Here is a 21,024-nt window from a genome sequence, read left to right as displayed (position 1 = left end):
TTGCACCTATTGTGGAAGTGTCCCAATCTCTCCCACCTCATTTAAAGTCCCAGGGCTGCTTTCCTTTTTCTTGTTGCATTTAGGGATGGAGGTGTTAGAGTGGTTTCTCCAGACCATTATCCCCTTTTCTCGATATTCGGGTGGAAGACACCCATTAAGCCCAAAAACTTGGTCTGCTCCTGCCACGGGTTCATTTCCACCATTACATCCAGTCAATATCGGGGCTTACTCCTGGGCCGGCTTGGTTCCCTCTCGCTGGTTCTTGTCTGATGGTGGCGTTGCACTTCCGGTATGGGGGGCTGCGACGTGCACAAGGGAGGTTTACTTGACCTCCTGCTGTCCTCATCTGTCCTCACGGGTGGGTGGGGCCACCTACACGTCGGCGTCATGTTTTCCACGCCCACTATGTGATGACCTCACATCCTTGGAGCTGTGTGGAACATCCCGGATGGGCGATTGATGGCTGACACGCTCACCTGGACTCCCGGGTTGGCGGTTCCTATGTCTGCCTATCGCCATCCGTACATGACGCTGGGGGCGGAGCTTCTGTGGCCGCTGTGGGTATATCTTGACGCTCGACGCAGCTGCAGCTTGCATTTGTGTTCTGTTGGTCTGCGGTTATGATCAGAGGTCTGTGCAGTGCATTTACATGCCTGGGACTCATCACTCTCACTCAGGTAATATCCTTCATTCAGTGGTCCCTCTCACTCAATACTTGTTGTGTATGTGTTACTATCTCACTACACACTATATTACTCACCTAGTATTGTTTGTTTACACATTTACCCACATACATTTTGGGTTTAATTTCCATCATATATCAATAAGTGCTTGGACTTCTCCACAGCCCTGCCCTTAATTATCTGTCATGACGATCTTTACATCACCTACCATATTCCATACTAGATACCTATTTTATCTCATATATATATACATTTTTTATTTTTAACACAACCCTCCCTGGTCATTTCTCAGGGTTAGAGAATATTTTTTGATGCTTAGTCTGGTTTCAGTATGTCTGCTGAGACTCATGCATCTTTTTATGTATATATTTTTTCTAGACATGGCTATGGATACACTCTAACCACCAACCACATGCCTCCTGCAGTCCGTGCTATGTGTCCTGAGTTCTCCTGCTGCGACTTCTGGTTGCCACGTCCCCTCAGCCCCCGGACTGGCATTGTTTAATGCCACCATTTGTGACACCCAGCGTTTTGGTGACCTGCTCCAGCCCAATGGTAAGTATGAGGTCATTGTTTCATTGACCTCCCTTGCCAACTCACCCTTACCCCGATTTATTTAGTCACTTATATATTTTCATTATTTCCAACATTTTTGTTATAGACACATGAATCATGCATCAGCCCCTGATGAGCGAGAAAAGACTCGCGAAACGCATAGGGTACCATCGATGCTACGTGTACGCCCATATTGTTGGGTACCTGAAGCTGGTCACACACTGCTTCATTTTATGCATGTGTATTATGTATTATGTACTTTACCAATTTATATCATGTATGTGCACTTATGTACAGTGTTTTTTATGGATGTATATATCAAGTGCTATGAATTGTAGTTGTTTTTTACGTATGCTTGGAACTAGGCCACTATGCCGGGTAATGCACATTTATTGCTGTTCCCATGTGTTCTACACAGCATTCTGTGATCAATAAAACATTTTATTGCACCTATTGTGGAAGTGTCCCAATCTCTCCCACCTCATTTAAAGTCCCAGGGCTGCTTTCCTTTTTCTTGTTCCGGCTGATGGAAGACGTCAGCTCCAGAGAGCGCCCTCAGAGCGAGGCGTGGAATGCACAGAACAGCTTGCTGCAGATGGGTGACATCATCAAACCTTTTTTTTTTTTCGAGAGCGCGCACACTTGACAATGTAAGCAAGTCGCGCTCCTTTGTCAACAGATTAAAATAGAAATACTATGACTAGACTTTATAGAGGGCTGACATGGGAATGTGGGGGGGGGGTCATGTAATGAGCAAGATATAAGGGGCGTGTATACAGAACAAACAACACAATGATGCTAAAACCTACATGATTTAAAAAACAGGGCTCCGGAGCCGGCATCCTCCATCTGCCGGAAGATCTGACAGTTGTCAGCAAGGATTCCATACTGCCTAGGACTCAGGGATGCATCACTGTATTATTAATACCATGCCTGTTTATTCCTACAAAATATGAGTTGATCTACATCTATTATTAAAAGTGTTATTTCCTAAATACTGCATGCAGAGGCGCCTTTCTACTTGTGTTTTGTTGCAACTGAGATTTTGAGGAAGGGGTTGGAAGGGAAGGGGATTGAATGATTTGATAGGGGGTGAGGAGAGGGCAGGTACGGAAAAACCGAATGGAATGTGAAAGGGAGGTAGATGGACAAGATATAGAATAAACAACTGAGAAACTTATTGTGAATATGATATACAATCATTATTTTGTATCTTTGCATATAAAGGGGTGTTGGGAGGGGGAGGGGGTGGGATAATGGTTTTAAGTATGTTAATATGTTTAATGAAAAATTTTTTCAATAAAGATTAGAAAGTTTAAAAAAAAAAATCGGTCCAGTAAAAGCAACGTTTAAGAAACTGTTCAACTGTTCTTCTTTATTATGGATCACAGCTATCAATTCCTCCATCATATAAATTTTGTTAATCTTTGTCAGCCATAAGCTAATTGGTGAAGCCGAAGGTTGCTTCCAATACAGGGGGATACACACTTTGGCTGTATTATGTAAATTAATTAAGAGGGAGCATGTATATCTCTTCAGAGGCATTGGAGGATTCCTCGGATGCCAGATAATGTGGCATTTGGATATCTGTTAATCTATATATAGTATAAGCTGCTTCACCTGATTCCAAAATGGGATGATCTTGGGATAAGACCAAAAGATGTGTAATAGAGTGCCCTCCTCCCTGCGACATTTCCAGCATAAGGGGACATTGTGCAAAAAGTTTATGAAGCATTGATGGAATTCTTTACCACTTAGATACAATTTGTATCCTGTTTCCTGGATGGAGCTTGAAATGGATGCTCTGTGGGTCATCTGAAGGATTCTATTTTTTTGTGGGACTGTGAAGGTCAGATTCAAGTCCAGTGGTGGCTGGTGGGGTTTTTTTGGGGGCGCAAACAACCAGTGGAGCGGCACTAGCACAATTGCCACCTACACCCCCCCAGCACGGTGCGGCACTGCACTAACACCCCCCCACCACCCGCTGTCTTTACCCTGGATGCGGGCAGTGATGATGCGGCCATCTTCCAGCGTGGCAGGCTTGGAAAAAGCTGCTCCGGTGTTGTCAGGAAAGAAGCAAGTACCAGTCTCGCCAATATCGCTGACTTCATTCGCACATGCGAGGTAGAGCGGCACTCCGGCGCATCCCTGGGCACAATAGAGCGGAACGGCTAATGCACGTGTACAATTCAGCGAAACGGCTAATGCGCGTGCGCAATTCAGCGGAACGCCCACACACAATAGCGCGCACAACATGAGCCTCCCACTGGCCTATAAAGCCACTCTGTTGCAACACACTTGGGTGGGCTCCGGACACATCCTCTGCGACCCAAGCCCACCTTATTTTGAAGCCTATTAGAGCCTCTGGCTATAATCAGGTGCTTCAAAAAAAAAAAAAAAAACACTGGCCACTGTAATTCATGTGCCTGGTTCCCTGAAAGGGGCCAGACACATGAATGGGGGTGTCCGTGGTGGCCATGGATAGATTCATATGTATGAATCTTTCCACTACATATAGGGGTGGCGAGGAGAGAGGGGGTAACGCCCGGGCGCCCCTAATGAATGGGCTGCCATTGTTCAAGTACCATTACATTTTGATGATTTTAAATATGCAGGAAATGTTGAAATTACTGACTATTGCTCATAAATGAACTAAAACCAAATGTGGACTTAGCCCCCTTTCACACTGAAGGCATTAAAGGGCGCATGTAAAGAGCCTGAAAAACGCCTCCCCTGCAGCCCCAGTGTGAAAGCCTGAGTGTTTTCACACTGGAGCGGTGCGCTTGCAGGACGTTAGAAAAAGTCCTACAAGTAGCATCTATGGAGCGGTTTAGGAGCAGTGTATACACCGCTCCTCCACCACCCCTGCCCATTGAAATGAATGAGCACCGCTGCCGAAGCGCCTGCAAAGCACTCTTTTCGGGTGCATGTAACCCTATCTTCGGCCGCTAGCGGGGGTTAAAAGCGGCATGCTAGAGCCCGAAAAGCTCAGCTATAACGACGGTAAAGCGCCACTAAAACTAGTGGCACTTGAACGCTAATGCGGCCCACGGGCAATGTGAAAGGGGTGTTACAGTTAGTGAAGTCACAGAAAAGTGAGGCACCCTTCAAACCTAAAGTTGTTAAAGTAGAACTATTTTTCAATTTTGGATTGAGTAAGGGAGAATTATAACCCCTGTCAGATTTTTTTCTGCCATCTGTGTCCAATTGTGGTGATTTCCCTTTTCTTTCTGTCCCATAACCAAACAAGAAGTGAGAGGAAATCCCTACAAATTAAGGGAATCTCTTGGGGACCCCCAGGTCAACAGAACTAGTGTCCCCATTGGAAGATTTCTCCTCTATTACTTTTCTGGGGACAACCAGCCTTGCTAGAAGGCATAAATTGGGATAAAATCGTATAAACAAACAACACAGGGGAGAGATGGGTTTGCTTTAAGAGCATATTACATAAGGGCATTAGCCAATGCATCCCATTGGGTAATAAATTTAAAAGCGTGAACAAAAGTCCTGGATGGCTTAACTCCAATGTAAAAATGCATATAAAAGCAAAGGGGAAGGCCTTCAAAAAATACAGGGTTGAGGGGATCATCCTCAGCATTCAGACTTTATAGAGAATGCAACAAGAAATGTAAGGGTGCAATAAGGATGGCTACGATAGAACATGAAAGACACATAGCGGAGGAGAGCAAAAAAATCCCAAGAAATTCTTTAAGTATGTAAACAGTAAAAAGGGAGGAAAGACCACATTGGCCCCATAAAGAATAAGGAAGGAGATCTAGTTACAAAGGATGGGGAGATGGCGAAGGTATTGAATTTATTCTTCTCCTCAGTCTTCACGAGGGAATCGGGGGGCTTCAGAAACCAAAACTGCAGTGTTTATCCTCATGACATATCAGAGGAAGCACCTCCATGGTTAACAGAGTGAAAAGTAGACTACTTGGAGAGGTTTTCTGTCAACCCCCACACACTTTCTGACCACGCTTCCTGTTGGGCTGGAAACTTAATCCCTTCTGGCTGTCAGTGGCTCCGGATATATTGGAGTTGGGAAATGAGTGGAGTTTCTTCTTTCAAGCCAACAGGGACTCAGCACCATTCGATGTTGTCTGGGACTCCTTCAAATCCCACGCACGCATGATGTTAGCCCAGCGCATAGCTAGATATAGGAAGTCCTCCTCTCAGGCAATTAGAGTAGCGGAGCAATCTTTAATGGCTATTGAGAAAGAGTTCACTGATAACCCCTCATCTTCCACGGCCGATCAGCTAAAACTACAAACCAGTGGTTAGTGGTGAATAGTCTCCATTTTGAAAAGGCGGAGAGGAAAATATTCTACTGCAAACAAAAAGTGTATGAGTGTGGGGAACGAGCGGGACGTCTCCTTGCCTACCTGGCTCATATGGAACACAGACCACCAACGGTGGTGTCTCTTCGCGACACTAAGGATAGATTGATCTCTGATCCTGACATGGTGGCTGAAGAGTTCCGCTCTTTTTTCGCAACCCTATATTCTTCCTCTACTAATAACACCAGAGAAGAAGTAGAGACACTTCTAACTGGTATAGACTTACCCACACTTACTCAATCACAGGTTGAACTACTGGAAGCCCCTATCACTGAAGATGATATAGTAGAGGCAATGTCTCACCTCAACCCCTCCAAAGCACCCGGGTCAGATGGCCTTCCTCTAGAATTTTAAACAGCATATAACGATACCCTGATCCCCAGATTACACAAGTTATTTCCCCATATTTTTAAATCAGGCTCCCTGCCTAAATCCATGAGCGAGGCCTACATAGCACTTATACCTAAGCCGGGCAAAAACTTAGAGCTCCCCGAATCCTATCGTCCCATATCCCTGCTTCAAATTGACATAAAAATTTTGGCCAAGATCCTGGCGCTGCACCTAAACAAAGTCATTCTTACTCTGATCCATCCAGACCAAACAGGGTTTATGCCCGCAAAAAACACAGCATATAATCTTCGTAGATTATATATGAATTTACAAGCCAGGCATGACCAGGTGGGATCCAGATTCGTGGTGTCTCTAGACGCCGCCAAGGCGTTCAACTCAGTTGAGTGGGATTACCTCTGGGCATGCCTGGCGCGGTTTGGATTTAGACCCAATTTTATCAGGTGGATCCGGCTCCTATATCAAAACCCCAGCGCCAGGGTGTTGGTCAATGGGAGGGTTTCTGATGCCTTCCCACTTGCAAGAGGGATGCGACAGGGTTGTCCCCTATCCCCTCTTCTCTATGCCCTGGCAGTGGAACCTCTTGCGTCGTCACTGTGCTCCCGCCCAGGAATTAAAGGGCTGAGATGCGGGAATTTAGTGGAAACTTTGAGCCTTTACACCAATGATATGCTGATGTACTTGACAGATGCAGGCCCTTCGCTGACAACTGCTCTTCAGGTAATACAAACATTTGGTACTTATTCTGGGCTAAAAATAAACTGGGACAAGTCTCAAGTCCTCCCCACGGACATAGGGGCCCCCACTGAATCCCAAGCCTCCTCTCCTCTCCTTCGGGTTAGCTCTATGAAGTACTTAGGTATAGTCATTACTCGTTTCCCAGAAGACTTCATCAGACTAAACATAGAACCTGTGATTGCTACCCTGAAAATTAAAACTCAGACATGGGCCAAGTTACCCCTGGGAGTAATGGGCCGGGTGAATTTAATAAAAATGGTAATACTCCCGAAATTCCTTTACGTACTGTGGCATGCCCCGGGTTATCTTCCCCTCAGAATCTTTAAATCCATCGAAGCTATCCTTAATTCCTTTGTATGGGGCAAGAACCAACATAAACTGTCTTGGCAAGTACTAAAAAACCCCACAGAGCTGGGAGGCACGGCACTCCCAGCCTTTAACTTATACTATCTGGCGGCACAATTATCTCACCTTTACTATATAGACAAACATGATAAAGATCGCTATCTGGCCCTAGTATGCTCCCCCTATGCTCGATTATACACCCACCCATTCCAAATCATTTTTAGAGAATCAACGGATCCCTGGACATTGGGCAGCCGCGGGGGCTACTGTATCACCATTGCAAAATTTGGGCAGTGGTGAGACATAGACTACAAACACCAGCGATGCATTCACACACACCACTCTGGGACAACCCAGGCCTGAGAGAACTGCTACTATTACCAGACCATAACCTGTGAATTGCACAGGGAGTGGTATACCTGTTGAATGTTTATAATGGTAATATTCTGAATCATTCCAACAGCTGAAGGAAGAATTTAATCTTAGCAATTCCATGCACTTCCGTTACCTCCAGCTCCGCCATGCTCTCCAGGCCGAATTCCATAATGATCCTCCTATATTGGACCATTTAGAGGTCTTGTGCACAATAATAGGACAAGACCACTCAAAACTTATTTCCATATTCTATAATACTCTACTTCGCCCTACAGTGACAAAACTTGCCTATAGATTGAAAGACCGTTGGGTGGGTGATGTGGGAGAGCTGGAGGATGATGAATGGGAGGATGCATTGGACACATGTAGAAAGGTCTCCACTAGGCTCTCGGACCGTCTCACGCAACTTTATATACTACACAGATCTTATATGACTCCCCTCCGCCTGTCCAAATAAAAACCAGATCATCCTCCATTATGTCCCAGATGTGACAGCCCTTCTGGTTCCTTTTTTCATCTTATTTGGTCCTGCTCTGCAGTGCAAGGCTACTGGTCACAAATAGTAAAGTTCATACATGACGAGATGGGGTCTCCCCTTACACTATGCCCTAAACAATGTCTACTGGGAATTTTCCCAGATCCAGACTCCGATAAATATCATATTATATTTTTGCAAGAGTCCCTGTTCATAGCCAGGCTACTTACAGCAAGAAAGTGGATGAGGGCCTATGCACCTACATTACAGGAATGGATCTCTGCTATTAACAATGTATTACCATACAAAAAGGAGCTTTACATTCACAGAGGCTGCCCGGCCAAATATGGAAAGATTTGTGATTCATGGCTGGAAAATTCAGCCACTTGTAATGATATAAATGAAGATTCTCCTGTATAGTGAACCATGAGTAATACTTTCGTTGAGCATTACAGTATTACAGTATACTAAAGAATATGAATATGCTGATATTTGATTGTCAGTGCCCCTTATATGTGGTGTATGACGAACTGTATGGTATGACTACATATGTCACCGTTTTGAAAAACAATTTCTTTTCCCCTCCTTTTTTTTTTTTTTTTTCATTTTCCTTCTCAAGTATATGATATTAATATTTATGACTTGTAAATGTGCATTCTTCTCAATAAAACCAAATTATTTGTAAAAAAAAAAGTAAAAAAAATAGACTTGGGAAACTTAACATTAATAAATCACCGGGACCAGATGGCTTGCACCAAGAGTACTTAGGGAACTCAGTCAAGTAATTGCCAGACCATTGTTCCTAAATTTTTACTGACAGTCTACTGCCTGGAATGGTACCAGCTGATTGTAGAAAAGCCAATGTAGCACCAATATTTAAGAAGGACCCAAAATACATCCCTGGGAATTACAGACCAGTTAGCCTAACATCAATAGTATGTAAACTCTTATGCCCTGTACACATGATAGGATTTTCCGATGGAAAATGTGTGATAGGACCTTGTTGTCGGAAATTCCGACCGTGTGTAGGCTCCATCACACATTTTTCTATAGGAATTTCCGACACACAAAGTTTGAGAGCAGGCTATAAAATTTTCCGACAACAAAATCCGATCGGTTAAATTCCGATCGTGTGTACACAAATCCGACACACAAAGTGCCATGCATGCTTAGAATAAATTAAGAGATGAAAGCTATTGGCTACTGATAGTTACTGATATAGTCCTGACGTACGTGTTTTACGTCACCGCGTTCAGAACGATCGGATTTTCCGACAACTTTGTGTGACTGTGTGTATGCAAGACAAGTTTGAGCCAACATCCGCCGGAAAAAATCCATGGATTTTGTTGTCGGAATGTACAGGGCATTAGAGGGGATGATAAGGGACTATATACAAAATTTTAGTAATGAAAACGGTATTATTAGCAGTAATCGGCATGGATTCATGAAGAATCATTCTTGCCAAACCAAACTATTAAGTGAGTGAGTTGACATCTAGATAAAGGAAGGCCTGTACACATGGTGTATCTGGATCTTGCAAAAGCATTTGACATAGTTCTCCATAAACGTTTACTGTATAAAATAAGGTGGCATGGACCAGAGGGTGAGTACATGGATTGAAAACTGGCTACAAGGGCGAGTTCAGAGGGTGGTGATAAATGGGGAGTACTCGGAATGGTCAGGTTTGGGTAGTAGGGTCCCCCAGGGTTCTTTGCTAGGACCAATCCTGTTTAATGTGTTCATAAACGACCTGGAGGATGGGGTAAACAGTTCAATCTCTGTATTTGCAGACAATACTAAGCTAAATAGGGCAATAACTTCTCTGCAGGATGTGGAAACCTTGCAAAAAGATCTGAACAAATTAATGGGGTGGGCAACTACATGGCAAATGAGGTTCAATGTAGAAAAATGTAAAATAATGCATTTGGGTGGCAAAAATATGATTGCAATCTATACACTGGGGGGAGAACCTCTGGGGGAATCTAGGATGGAAAAGGATCTGGGGGTCCTAGTAGATGATAGGCTAAGCAATGGCATGCAATGCCAAGCTGCTGCTAACAAAGCAAACAGAATATTGGCATGCATTAAAAAGGGGATTAATTACAGAGATAAAACGATAATTCTCCAGCTCTACAAGACTCTGGTCCGTCCGCACGTAGAGTATGCTGTCCAGTTCTGGACACCAGTCATCAGGAAGAATGTACTGGAAATGGAGAGAGTACAAAGAAGGGCAAAAAAGCTAATAAATGGTCTGGAGGATATTAGTTATGAAGGAAAGGTTGAGAGCACTGAACTTATTCTCTCTGGAGAAGAGACGCTTGAGAGGGGTTATGATTTCAATTTACAAATACCATACTGGTGACCCCACAATAGGGATAAAACTTTTTCGCGGAAGGGAGTTTAACAAGACTCATGGCCACTCATTAAAATTAGAAGAAAAGAGGTTTAACCTTAAACTACATAGAGGGTTCTTTACTGTAAGAACGGCAAGGATGTGGAATTCCCTTCCACGGGCAGTGGTCCCAGTGGGAAGCATCAATCGTTTCAAGAAACTATTAGATAAGCACCTGAACGACCACAATATACAGGGATATACAATGTAATACTGACATATAATCACACACATAGGTTGGACTTGATGGACTTTTTAGGTGAGGTGAGGTTTTTTTTCAACCTCACCTACTATGTAACAATGTAACCCACAATTTGGGATTTTCTTTTTCTTTCACTTTCAATTATAATGGTAAACATGACAAATAAAGAGGGTGAATCTCCCTAATGGGGCACAGACAGCAAAAAAAAAACCTGACAGGTGTTCTAATCCCTCTCCACTCCATCCAAAATTAAAAAAAAAAAGTTTTGCCTGTAGTTATACTTTAAATTTATATTCCCCTGACTTTCAACTAGAACGTGAGAAAAAAAGGAAGGGGGAAGGAGTTTTCAATCTCTCCTTTGATAATCTGCACTTGTGGACATGTGTAAATAGCCCTGGAATCTCTAAGGTATCTGTTCAATAAACAACATTACCTGCAGCATTTTTTTATTTTTATTTTTATATAAAATATATATATTTTATATTTATTTTATTTTTCCTATTTCTGAACTTCATGTACCAGATCTAGTTAAGGGTCCTTTGGACACATTAAACAAATTCACCAGGTTGGGGGCAATTACCAACCTAACCCCTATGGTGGAAGGTAAGTGGAACTTAAAGCTCCCTTTCCTGAAACTTTCCCTGGGCACTGGGGGCCTGAAAGATCCCATTGTCCTTCAGCACTGATGCTGTGGAAGCTCCCTTCAAAGCACTTCCCAGAACATGTGGACTAGTATCAACGTGGTTTGGGGCTGCATGCCCACTGCCCCTTTACCCAAAAAATTACCTTCCCACATACCTTGTGTGCTAGGTTGGTTGGCTTTTAAATCAGTATTTAATTTAAAAAAGTAGAAAAAAATTGTGATTTAACATCTCAGTCCTGGAAAAATTTTGTTTACTCATTTTCAGGTAAATATGCAGAGAATGTAACATTTATTTATTTATTAATCGAGTGTATGATTCTCAGAGAAGGTTAGACGAATGTTGGCAAAAATTGCATGGAAATTGTAAAGTGAATCCTTTATAAATATGTCAGATTATGGTTTAATTACTATGTATATTTCATTTTTGCCCCAAAATATCACATATTGCAATATACGCACTCTGCTTACACAAATATATAGATACACAGCTACTTACCAACATTGCAGATATTAATTAGGAAAACGGAGATTAATACGATAAAAAACTTCAGTCTGTTGTGACCTTCGCGCTTCTTGCAAATAGTTCTAAATGAGTCTTTGACATATTTTATGACTGATCTTTTGGGATGATCTTTTTGTCCTTCACTTGTTTCACAGTGATCATCATCATCCCCATGATACTCCTCATAAAGTTTGCTATATCCACTGTGCGATTTTGATTCCTGTAACCAAAACAAGATATATAGTGCTGCAAGCAAATTGCAGCCACAATACACACCAAACACAATGGTGAAGGTGCTATGCTGAAGCAAGCTTCCACCCAGTAGAAACCCTGAAGTTCCTCCAATAAATATCATTGATTCAGCAATTCCCATTCTAAAAGTGCGCTGTGAATTTTCTGTGATGTCAGCTAAATAACTGAAAACACTTAAAAACATTGAGACGTGTCCTCCAGAAATGCCAATCAAAGCAGCAGCAGCAAATGTCCAGTAAACAGATATTTCTTTAAAATAGCTTATTGCAATGAAAAGCCCTCCACTTGCAACAGAAAAAATAGAAGGTAAGATCATTCCATGCCTGCGACTTCCTTTATCTGACCAAGTCCCAAGAATGAGTGCCGGTAGAACTGACATTAGACTCATAATTGCAATGTATATAAGCATAATGTATGATCCTCTGCTTTGAACAACTTCATATTTATCTTTGTTTTTCTGTATTTCACCGCATTCAGTGTCATTGTACAGTTCTTGACATACCTGAAATATAACAATATTGACATTTAAAGAGATAAAAAGGAAAATTTATTATCAAATACTTACCGTAATTTTCCTTTCCTGATGGACTCCATGGCAGCCTACGTGTGGGGTTAACCCCGCCTCCTCTCCAATGCTATAGGACCCCATTCCCATAAAAGAGTACTCACCACTAGCTACTGCGTTCCGTAACTAGCCTACTCTATGACCAATGGGTGGGAACTCCGTCTGCCATGGAGTCCATCAGGAAAGGAAAATTACGGTAAGTATTTGATAATAAATTTTCCTTTTTCCTGACAGACTCCATGGCAGCCTACGTGTGGGAAATAACTAGCCGACCACACGGGTGGGTATGTTGAATCAAACCAAAATTTTAATTTGTCCTATCAACCGATAGGATTCTCAAAGCAAAGTTTACAGAGGACAATGAAGCAGGCTCAATACAGTAGTGAGACATGAAAGTATTGATAGAGGCCCACGAGGCCGCTTTGCATATGGTGTCTGGGGCCACGTGTCAAGCTGCCGCCCATGAAGCCGCCATTCCCCTGGTGGAGTGAGCTGTCACCGCCTGTGGAGCAGCCAAGCCCTTCGCCCTGTACGCTTGTTGAATAGTCTGTACAATCCAAGTAGCGAGTGTCCTAATCGAAGCTTTTTTCCCTTTATTGCTTCCTGAGTGTAAAATAAATAAATGGTCAGAACGTCTGAAGGGAGAAGTTATTTTCAAGTATTCTTTGATTGCTTCCCCTACATCCAGAGGATGAATTTCGGAGGACCCTGGAGACCTAAACGTGGGAAGGACTATCTCCTGATTATCATGGAACACCGAGGACACTTTTGGATTAGAACCCAGCATAGGGATGAGTACTACCCGGTCTGGGAAGAACGTCAGGAAGGGTTCTTCACAACCCAGAGAGCCAATCTCAGAGACTCTTTTCGCCGATGTGACGGCTACTAAAAAGACCACTTTTGCCGAGAAGTCCTTAATAGAGAGCGGGGAAGGCCCGGTAGTACTGAGTCCCGAGATTGAATCTAGAACAAGTGGCAGGTCCCATTTGGGGAACCTGGATTTCCTTTGGGGCTTAAGCCTTGAAGCACCACGAAAGAATTGCCGGATTAACGGATTATTTGCCCAAGAGGACCCCGAGAAGGCAGACAGTGCAGATACCTGAACTCTAAGCGAGCTGATGGATAATGGTAGATCTAAACCTGTTTGAAGGAAGCTGAGAACGTCTTGCACCTCCGGGTGTCTAAAAGACCTGCCGTTAGAAGAGCAAAAATCCACAAACTTGGACCAGATCCTACTGTAGACTCTATTCATGCTAGGTCTTCTTGAGCTCATGAGAGTTGAGATCACTGTGGGAGCGCAACCAAGCGAGATTAGCCTCTCCCTCTCAAGAACCAGACCATCAGTCTCAGTACTGCCGGACATGGGTGCAGAACTGACCCCTGAGAAAGAAGGTCCGGCCTGAGAGGGAGAGGCACCGGGTCCCTGAAGCTGAGTTAGACAAGGAGAGGGAACCACGGCCTGTTCAGCCAGTATGGAGCTATCGTCAACACTTCGGCTGTTTCCGAACGGAGCCTCTGCAGGAACCTCAGGATGACTGGAAGCGGCGGAAAGGCATAGGCCTTGTTGAATCTCCAAAGATCCGTCAGTGCGTCCGACCCGAGAGCCTGGCTGCAATGACCTCTGGCATAATATTTCTTCAACTTGTAGTTGTGGCGGGAGGCGAATAGATCCACCTCGGGCCTGATCCCTAGTGATGAGACCTATCTGAATGTCTCCATATGCAGGGACCACTCGTTGTTGTCCAGCTTGGTGCGAGAAAGGAAGTCTGCTTGGGTATTCTGGACTCCTGGGACAAACACCGCCGAGATATTGCATAGGTTCTTCTGTGCCCAGGAAAGGATGGGCTCGACTTCCCGAAGGAGATTGAGACTCTGGGTACCCCCTTGCCTCTTCACATAGGCGACTGCCGTTGTGTTGTCCATTCTTAGCAATACTGAGTTCCCTTTCAATAGGTGAGAGAAGGATTGCAGTGCACACCAGGCCGCTCTGAGTTGCAGGACGTTTGAACCCGGGACTGGGAGGCATGGATCCCATTTGCCCTGGGCAAGGTTCGAACCACAGAGGGCTCCCCAGTCCGTCCCACTGGCATCGGTCTTGACCGTGATCCAGGAGATGGGGGCAATGGAATGACATGTCAGGAGGTTCTTGCGTTGAAGCCACCAGAAGAAGCTGTTCCTCATTGATGATGTCACCTGGATGACCTGATTCTCGTCCCCTGTTCTTCATTGCTGCAGGAACCCTGACTGGAAGGGACGTAATCTCCACAAGGCCCACTTGACCATGGGAGTTGTGGAGACCATCGTGCCAATGATTACTAGACACTGAGAGGCCTTCAGGTGTGTGGAATGTAGAGTCAGAGAAATTCTGTCCCGGACCACCGGAACTTTCTGTAGTGGAAGAGAAATAGTGCTCCTTACGGTGTCGAACTGTGCTCCCAGATATATTAGGCGTTGAGCCGGAATTAGGTGGCTTTTTGCAAGATTCAGAAGCCACCCGAAGCTGGATAGAGCAGAGATCACCTGCTCCCGGTGGGCCAGCAGCTGATCCTTGCTTTGAGACAGAACCAGGAGGTCGTCGAGGTAGTGGTAGAGCCGCACCCCCTTTAATCTTATGAGAGCTACCGTGGCTAAGAGGATCTTTGAGAAGACCCGGGGGGAAGTTGTCAACCCGAAGGGGAGGCAAATAAACTGCAGATGCTCCTGCCCTACTTGGAAACGTAGGTACTTGTGAAGCCCCTCCTCTACTGGGACGTGGAAGTAAGCGTCCTTCAAATCGATGGAAATCATCCAGTCGCCTGGCTGAATAGCTTGCTGAATAGTCGACAGAGTTTCCATCTTGAACTTTCCTTGCTCTATAAACTTGTTCAGGTAGGTCAGGTCTATGACCGGGCGCCAAGAGCCACTCTTTTTTTGAACTAAGAAAAGAGGGGAATATACCCCCTGAAACCATTCGTCCCTGGGGACGTGTACAACTGCTCCTTGAGACTTCAGAAGGTCCACATAGGACAGTAGAGCTTGTCTTTGTTCTTCCGACCGGGGTAGAAGAGTGGAGACAAATCTGGGAGGAGGAATATTGGAGAAGGTCCATCTGTGACCTGTTGAGACTGTTCTTATCACCCAAAAATGCGAGATCGAGGCCACCCAGACGTGCCGGAAGAGGCTCAGCCGTGCCCCTACCCGACCCGCCTGGGCGGGCGCAATCTCAAAAGGACTTTGCCTGCTCATGACCACTGGATGTCTGGCCTTTAGCGGACTTGCGGAAGCTTGACCTCTGTTCCAGTTCTTCCTGAAGTCCCTGCCGGGCTTGTAAGAGCGAGCTTCCCTGGAGCGCTCTGGAGAACGTCTTCTAAACTGAGGTTTCTTCCGACCAAGAAGGCGTCTATCCTGGGGAAGGAAGCCCGACTTGCCACCTGTGGCACGCGATATGGCATCGTCGAGTTTGTTGCCAAACAGTGAGGATCCCTCAAAGGGAATCTTACACCAGGCCTGTTTGGAAATAGGGTCAGCAAGCCAAGGACGTAACCATAATGCCCGTTTGGCTGTGACTGACAATAGCATAATTCGCGCCAAAAGGCGTATCAAATCAATGGATGCCTCCCCCAAGAAGACTGCCGCTAGCTTTAATTCTGCGGCTGCTGAACTTCCTGCTAGTTCTTCCGAAATTCCCTTAAGGAAGGAATCCACATTCTCCGTCCAAGCCTCCATGGCTTTTGACATGGCTGCCAGGGCAAAAGCAGGTTTACAGGCCGTGCCAGCCAGCCCATAGATCCTCTTCAGATCCTGGTCAATCCTTCTCTCGAGACCATCTTTGAAGGATACCATATCCTCTAGGGGAAGAGTGACATGTTTAGCCAGCCGCATTAGGGCAGCGTCTACAAGGGGAGCATTCTCTAGGTACCTCACCTCTTCCGACTTGAAGGGGTACAATCTGGAGGTTTTATTAACCATAGAGGACTTCCTATCCGTTTTACTCCATTCCTCATCTATAATATCTTTCAGCTCTGAAAGGAGCGGAAAGCTTGAACGTTCTTTTCCAAGGTGTTTGAAGAATTTCTTCTGCTGTTTAGCTGGGGGAGTAGCGGGATCCTCCCATTTAAGGGCCTCTTTGATTGCTTTAATTAAAGGTGACACCATGTTGAAGTCAAAGCCTCCGATTTCCTCTTCTTCCTGAGGATCATCATCTGAGGAATCAAGAGAGGCCGCATAAGGCTGGAACGTGCCCGGGTCTTCACGGGCCTCATCAGCCGGGGGGCCAGACAGCGAAGTAGACTGGCTCAGCGTGTGGGGTGAATCCAGCTCTTTCAGGGATTGCTGTACCACACGTTTAACTAGAGATTCCAAGTGTTGGTTCTCTGTTTCCTTTTCCCTGACCGCCCGGGCATAGCACCGATCACATAGTGATTTGCCCTCCGGAACTCTTGTTCCACATCCCCAGCAGGCTCTTCGATCGGAGCGGCTGTCATGGCGGTGGGAGCGGTGTCTGGAGGAGGAATGAGATCGTCTCCCCTGGTGGTGGTCTCCAGATGCAGAGTCTCGTCTGGATCTTGAAGGAGACTGGCGTTGTGGCCTGGCAAGGTCTTTATCATTCTGGACCGAAATCTGAGGGTCCGGTCTAGAAGGGCTGGAAAAACACAGTAGGGAAGGGGAAATGATGGGACCAACATCAGAAAACTCATATACCATGCGGCTGACCTTCCACCCCTCCCCTCTTAAGCACATACCTTGTGCGAGAGGGCTGGCCACTTAAAGGCAGTGAATTATCCATGATTTGCTTCTTCTAGAAGAAGTGCGACACAATGCAGCTGGTCTGCAAAAAGAGAAAAAATGGCCTGAATGGGCCAACAAACCAGTAAGGAGGAGTCCCTTGCCCCTAAAGCAATTACAACATATCATCATAGATTAAAGGAGAAAATTTTTCCTCCGCCCTTCTCTATATATATATATATATATATATATATATATATATATATATATTTATATTATTATTTTTTTTTTTTTAAATGCAAATTGCACTTAGTAAAATATAAACACACATTTTTATTTTTTTTTAATTGAATTAAATAATTTAATATATTATTTTTCTCTTTTTTTTTTTTTTTTACGAATTGCACTTAGTCAAATATATACATTTTTTTTTTTTTTTAATTTTCAACACACAAAGTATACCTATGTGCTGCAAACACTCACCAAGTTGACCAGAGCTGGGCATGGGGAAGACTGCTCCACTCCCGTTCACTGTGAGGGAAATCCCACTGTGAGGGAGTCTCAGAGCGGTATTTGAAGCTCCCCGCCCGTGACGTCACCGCCCACGACGCACCTGCGCCGTAGGTCAGCGATCGTACCGCGCATGCGTGGTTCCAGAGCATTACGCCGTATTACGCGTGCGCGAGCCAAGCCTCGGTCTCGAGGAGGCTACTGCGCATGCGCGAACGGCGCGAACGCCGTACCCGGAAGTGGTGAGGCGAGCTGGAACGCACCAGCGCTCCAGCCGCCATGAGGGGTGAAAAAGGACCCAAAAGCGACCGGTCTTACTGACATAGAGGCCGGAGATACCTGAGGAAAGACAGGATACACAGAAAAACACTGCCATGGAGACAAACATGCTTCCGACCTTGCCAGCCGTTGATACGTCCAGAAGTTTTCGGCATACAGAGGCAACCATCCCTCCACCACAAGGGGAAAATCTTCAGCCTCAGACGCTACTCGCCCGCCCGTGCGTGGGCCCTGAGCTGCCATAATCCTGGATCCGTCCGACCGGACGTGAACATCTTGAGTAGGTCCATTGGAGGAGGACAAAAAAGGAACGCAGTAGCTAGTGGTGAGTACTCTTTTATGGGAATGGGGTCCTATAGCATTGGAGAGGAGGCGGGGTTAACCCCACACGTAGGCTGCCATGGAGTCTGTCAGGAAAATAGTTTTTCAACTGTATAATTAAGTTATTATGGCAGATTCTAAATTATGTTTGTATAACTTATAGCTAATAATATACTGTATATTAATAAAGCAAAAGTAGTCATATAAATGTAATGCCCTGTACACACGGTCGGACATTGATCGGACATTCCGACAACAAAATCCATGGATTTTTTCTCAAACTTGTCTTGCATACACACGGTCACACAAAGTTGTCGGAAAATCTGATCATTCTGAACGCGTTGATGTAAAACACGTACGTCGGGACTATAAACGGGCAGTAGCCAATAGCTTTTGTCTCTTAATTTATTCTGAGCATGCGTGGCACTTTGTGCGTCCGATTTGCATACACATGATCGGAATTTCCGACAATGGATTTTGTTGTCAGAAAATTTTATAGCAAGCTCTCAAACATTGTGTGTCGGAAATTCAGATGGAAAATGTGTGATGGAGCCCACACACGGTCGGAATTTCCGACAACGAGGTCCTATCACACATTTTCTGTCGGAAAATCAGACCGTGTTTACAGGGCATTAGACTTGTTGATTAACGTCCAACATTGGAATTGCCACCCCATTTACCACCACTCTTTTCATCCCTAAAAGCCCCATGTCATGTTTTCAATTTTTTGTTCCTACCTTTAAAAAGGCTTTTACGATGGCCACATGAAGCAGGATCCTCTTTATCTTTGGATTTTCTCCAGTAGTGAGCAGTTCTCAATGATGCAGAGAGAGGTGCTGACATGATGACCTCAACACTGGTCTCTGCATCTTTTTATGTAAGTACAGGGTGTTGCTCCCTTAGTACCATTAATCAGTAAAAAGGCAACAGGCATTTACGGTATTTCTGTATAATTTTTGTATAGAGTATTTGTGTCTGACTATGCCTTTTTTAGTCTTTTGCATGGTTTAATCCACACAGTAAAGTCAACAAGTGCACTGTGCGGTGTTTTCAATATATTTTCCCCAGGTACATAAGCCCCTAAGGAAGTTAATCACTCTTAATTAGGTTAGAGCAATGCATGCAGGAAAGAAAAGTGTTGCAGGCCCTTCATTCAATGTAAGAGGTTTCTTAATATTTTTTTTCTGAAAATCTGCTCTGCTCACTCTCATATAATTTTTCCTCTGGGGAACAATTGCAAGGGGGATACCTGTAATGCTAGTATGTAAGGGTGGTGTTGATGGGAATGAAATATGAATGGTATATGTGTTGATTTATTTTTCTGTAAGTCCCAACCAGAAAGTGATCACTTAGCCTGGGTTCACACATGTGCGGTGCGAATTGAAGCTCAGGTTTCACTGGGAAGATAAAAATCTGTTGTTCAAAGGTTCATTTGCGTTTCAGCTGCGGATCAGTGAGCAGGGAGAGGGGGAGGGAGAGGGGGGGGGAGGTGTAGTGAGAAGGAGAAAATCCATTTTTCAGAACGCAATGCATCTGCGAATCAGATGTGTTCCCATAGAAGATACTGGACTTGTAATTCGCACCGCAAATGCTCAGAAAACGCACACGTTTTTTGTGCAATGCGCAGTGCGAATGCAACGCACATATGTGAACCAGATGCATTCATATGAATGTATTTTAAAATGTCCTGCGAATTGGATGCGGTATAAGCTGCATCTAATTCACATAGGTGTGAACGGGGGCTTAATCTCCGACTTTTAGTAACAGGTTCTTGTAAGGGAACACATATAGGTTTAATTTAGTAACCATCTCCTGTAACTGCTTTGTTATATATTCATTAGTATAATACTGACTATTCTATAAACCAACTTACTTTTGGCTAAGTGGTGTAGATCTTAAGACAGTGGCAGGATTAACTTTGGAAACGTGAATAACCTGTTTACGATCTGTGGGTTTAGTATAAGTATCACTAATCAGATATCCATATGTCAATGACAAAACATAATCATTGTTTTCAAAGACAGAACGTTTTCAGTAATGTTCCCATGTTAAACTGTAAATCTGAGATACTATTGTTCAAAGTTTCAATAAACTGTCGTAGGGCAGCTATTTCCTTTCCCAAATGGCAAATATATTGTCTATAAAATCCAGCCATAAGTTGCAGTGTGCTTTAAGGAACTAACTGTTCATATAAACATGTAAAGATAAACATTCAAACGTTCATACATTAATTATTTTTTACAGTATATGAGGGATATGATCAATTATAGTATTGTCAGTCAAAAATCGATCCATGTCAGTTTTCTGTTTTCTAATAAACATTTTGACTGGTGGGAAAATAGTAGTAGTAACAGTAGTAGTAGTAGTAGTACTTTACTTTTATTCCATGGTCCCAATGTATGTAAACACATACCATTACCATGGCCAATTTTCTGTTGCGTAGGTAGTTTAGAATGTCACAGTATTGTACATCTAAAAAATAATGATTAGGGATAAATTAAAGAGGAAGTAAACCCTGACGGGTTTACTTCCCTTTGTGTCCCTACAAAGGTAAAGCATAATGGGCTACTATGCATCGCATAGTAGCCCGTTATGTGTCAATTACCTGAAACCAAAGCCTGCGATGTCCCCGATTTCCTCGCCGGCTGGAAGCGTCCATCTTCCTTCCGGGGTCGCGGACTCCGGCTCTGTGACTGGCTGGAGACGCGTGACATCACTCACGCGCGGGAGCCGCCAGTCACGGCATAACCTTTACTTGGAACGGCACAGCATGAAATTTCTAAAGTGCGAATGCG

At 44.3% G+C, this 21,024-nt stretch overlaps 1 protein-coding gene across 7 annotated transcripts in view; it reads right to left on the bottom strand.

Moving 5' to 3' along the window:
* Positions 1–21,024, bottom strand: part of LOC141140482 (proton-coupled folate transporter-like) — a 755,302-nt gene that overhangs the window by 507,357 nt on the left and 226,921 nt on the right. For all 7 annotated transcript variants that reach the window (XM_073627715.1, XM_073627719.1, XM_073627718.1 and 4 more), the window contains exon 2: positions 11,593–12,352. In XM_073627715.1, coding sequence (XP_073483816.1) covers positions 11,593–12,352 — 760 coding nt within the window. The remainder of the gene's footprint in view (positions 1–11,592; positions 12,353–21,024) is intronic.

This window comes from Aquarana catesbeiana, linkage group LG04, assembly GCF_042186555.1.
Source record: "Aquarana catesbeiana isolate 2022-GZ linkage group LG04, ASM4218655v1, whole genome shotgun sequence".
Lineage (NCBI taxonomy): Eukaryota > Metazoa > Chordata > Amphibia > Anura > Ranidae > Aquarana > Aquarana catesbeiana.
This window is presented reverse-complemented; position numbering and strand designations above follow the sequence as displayed.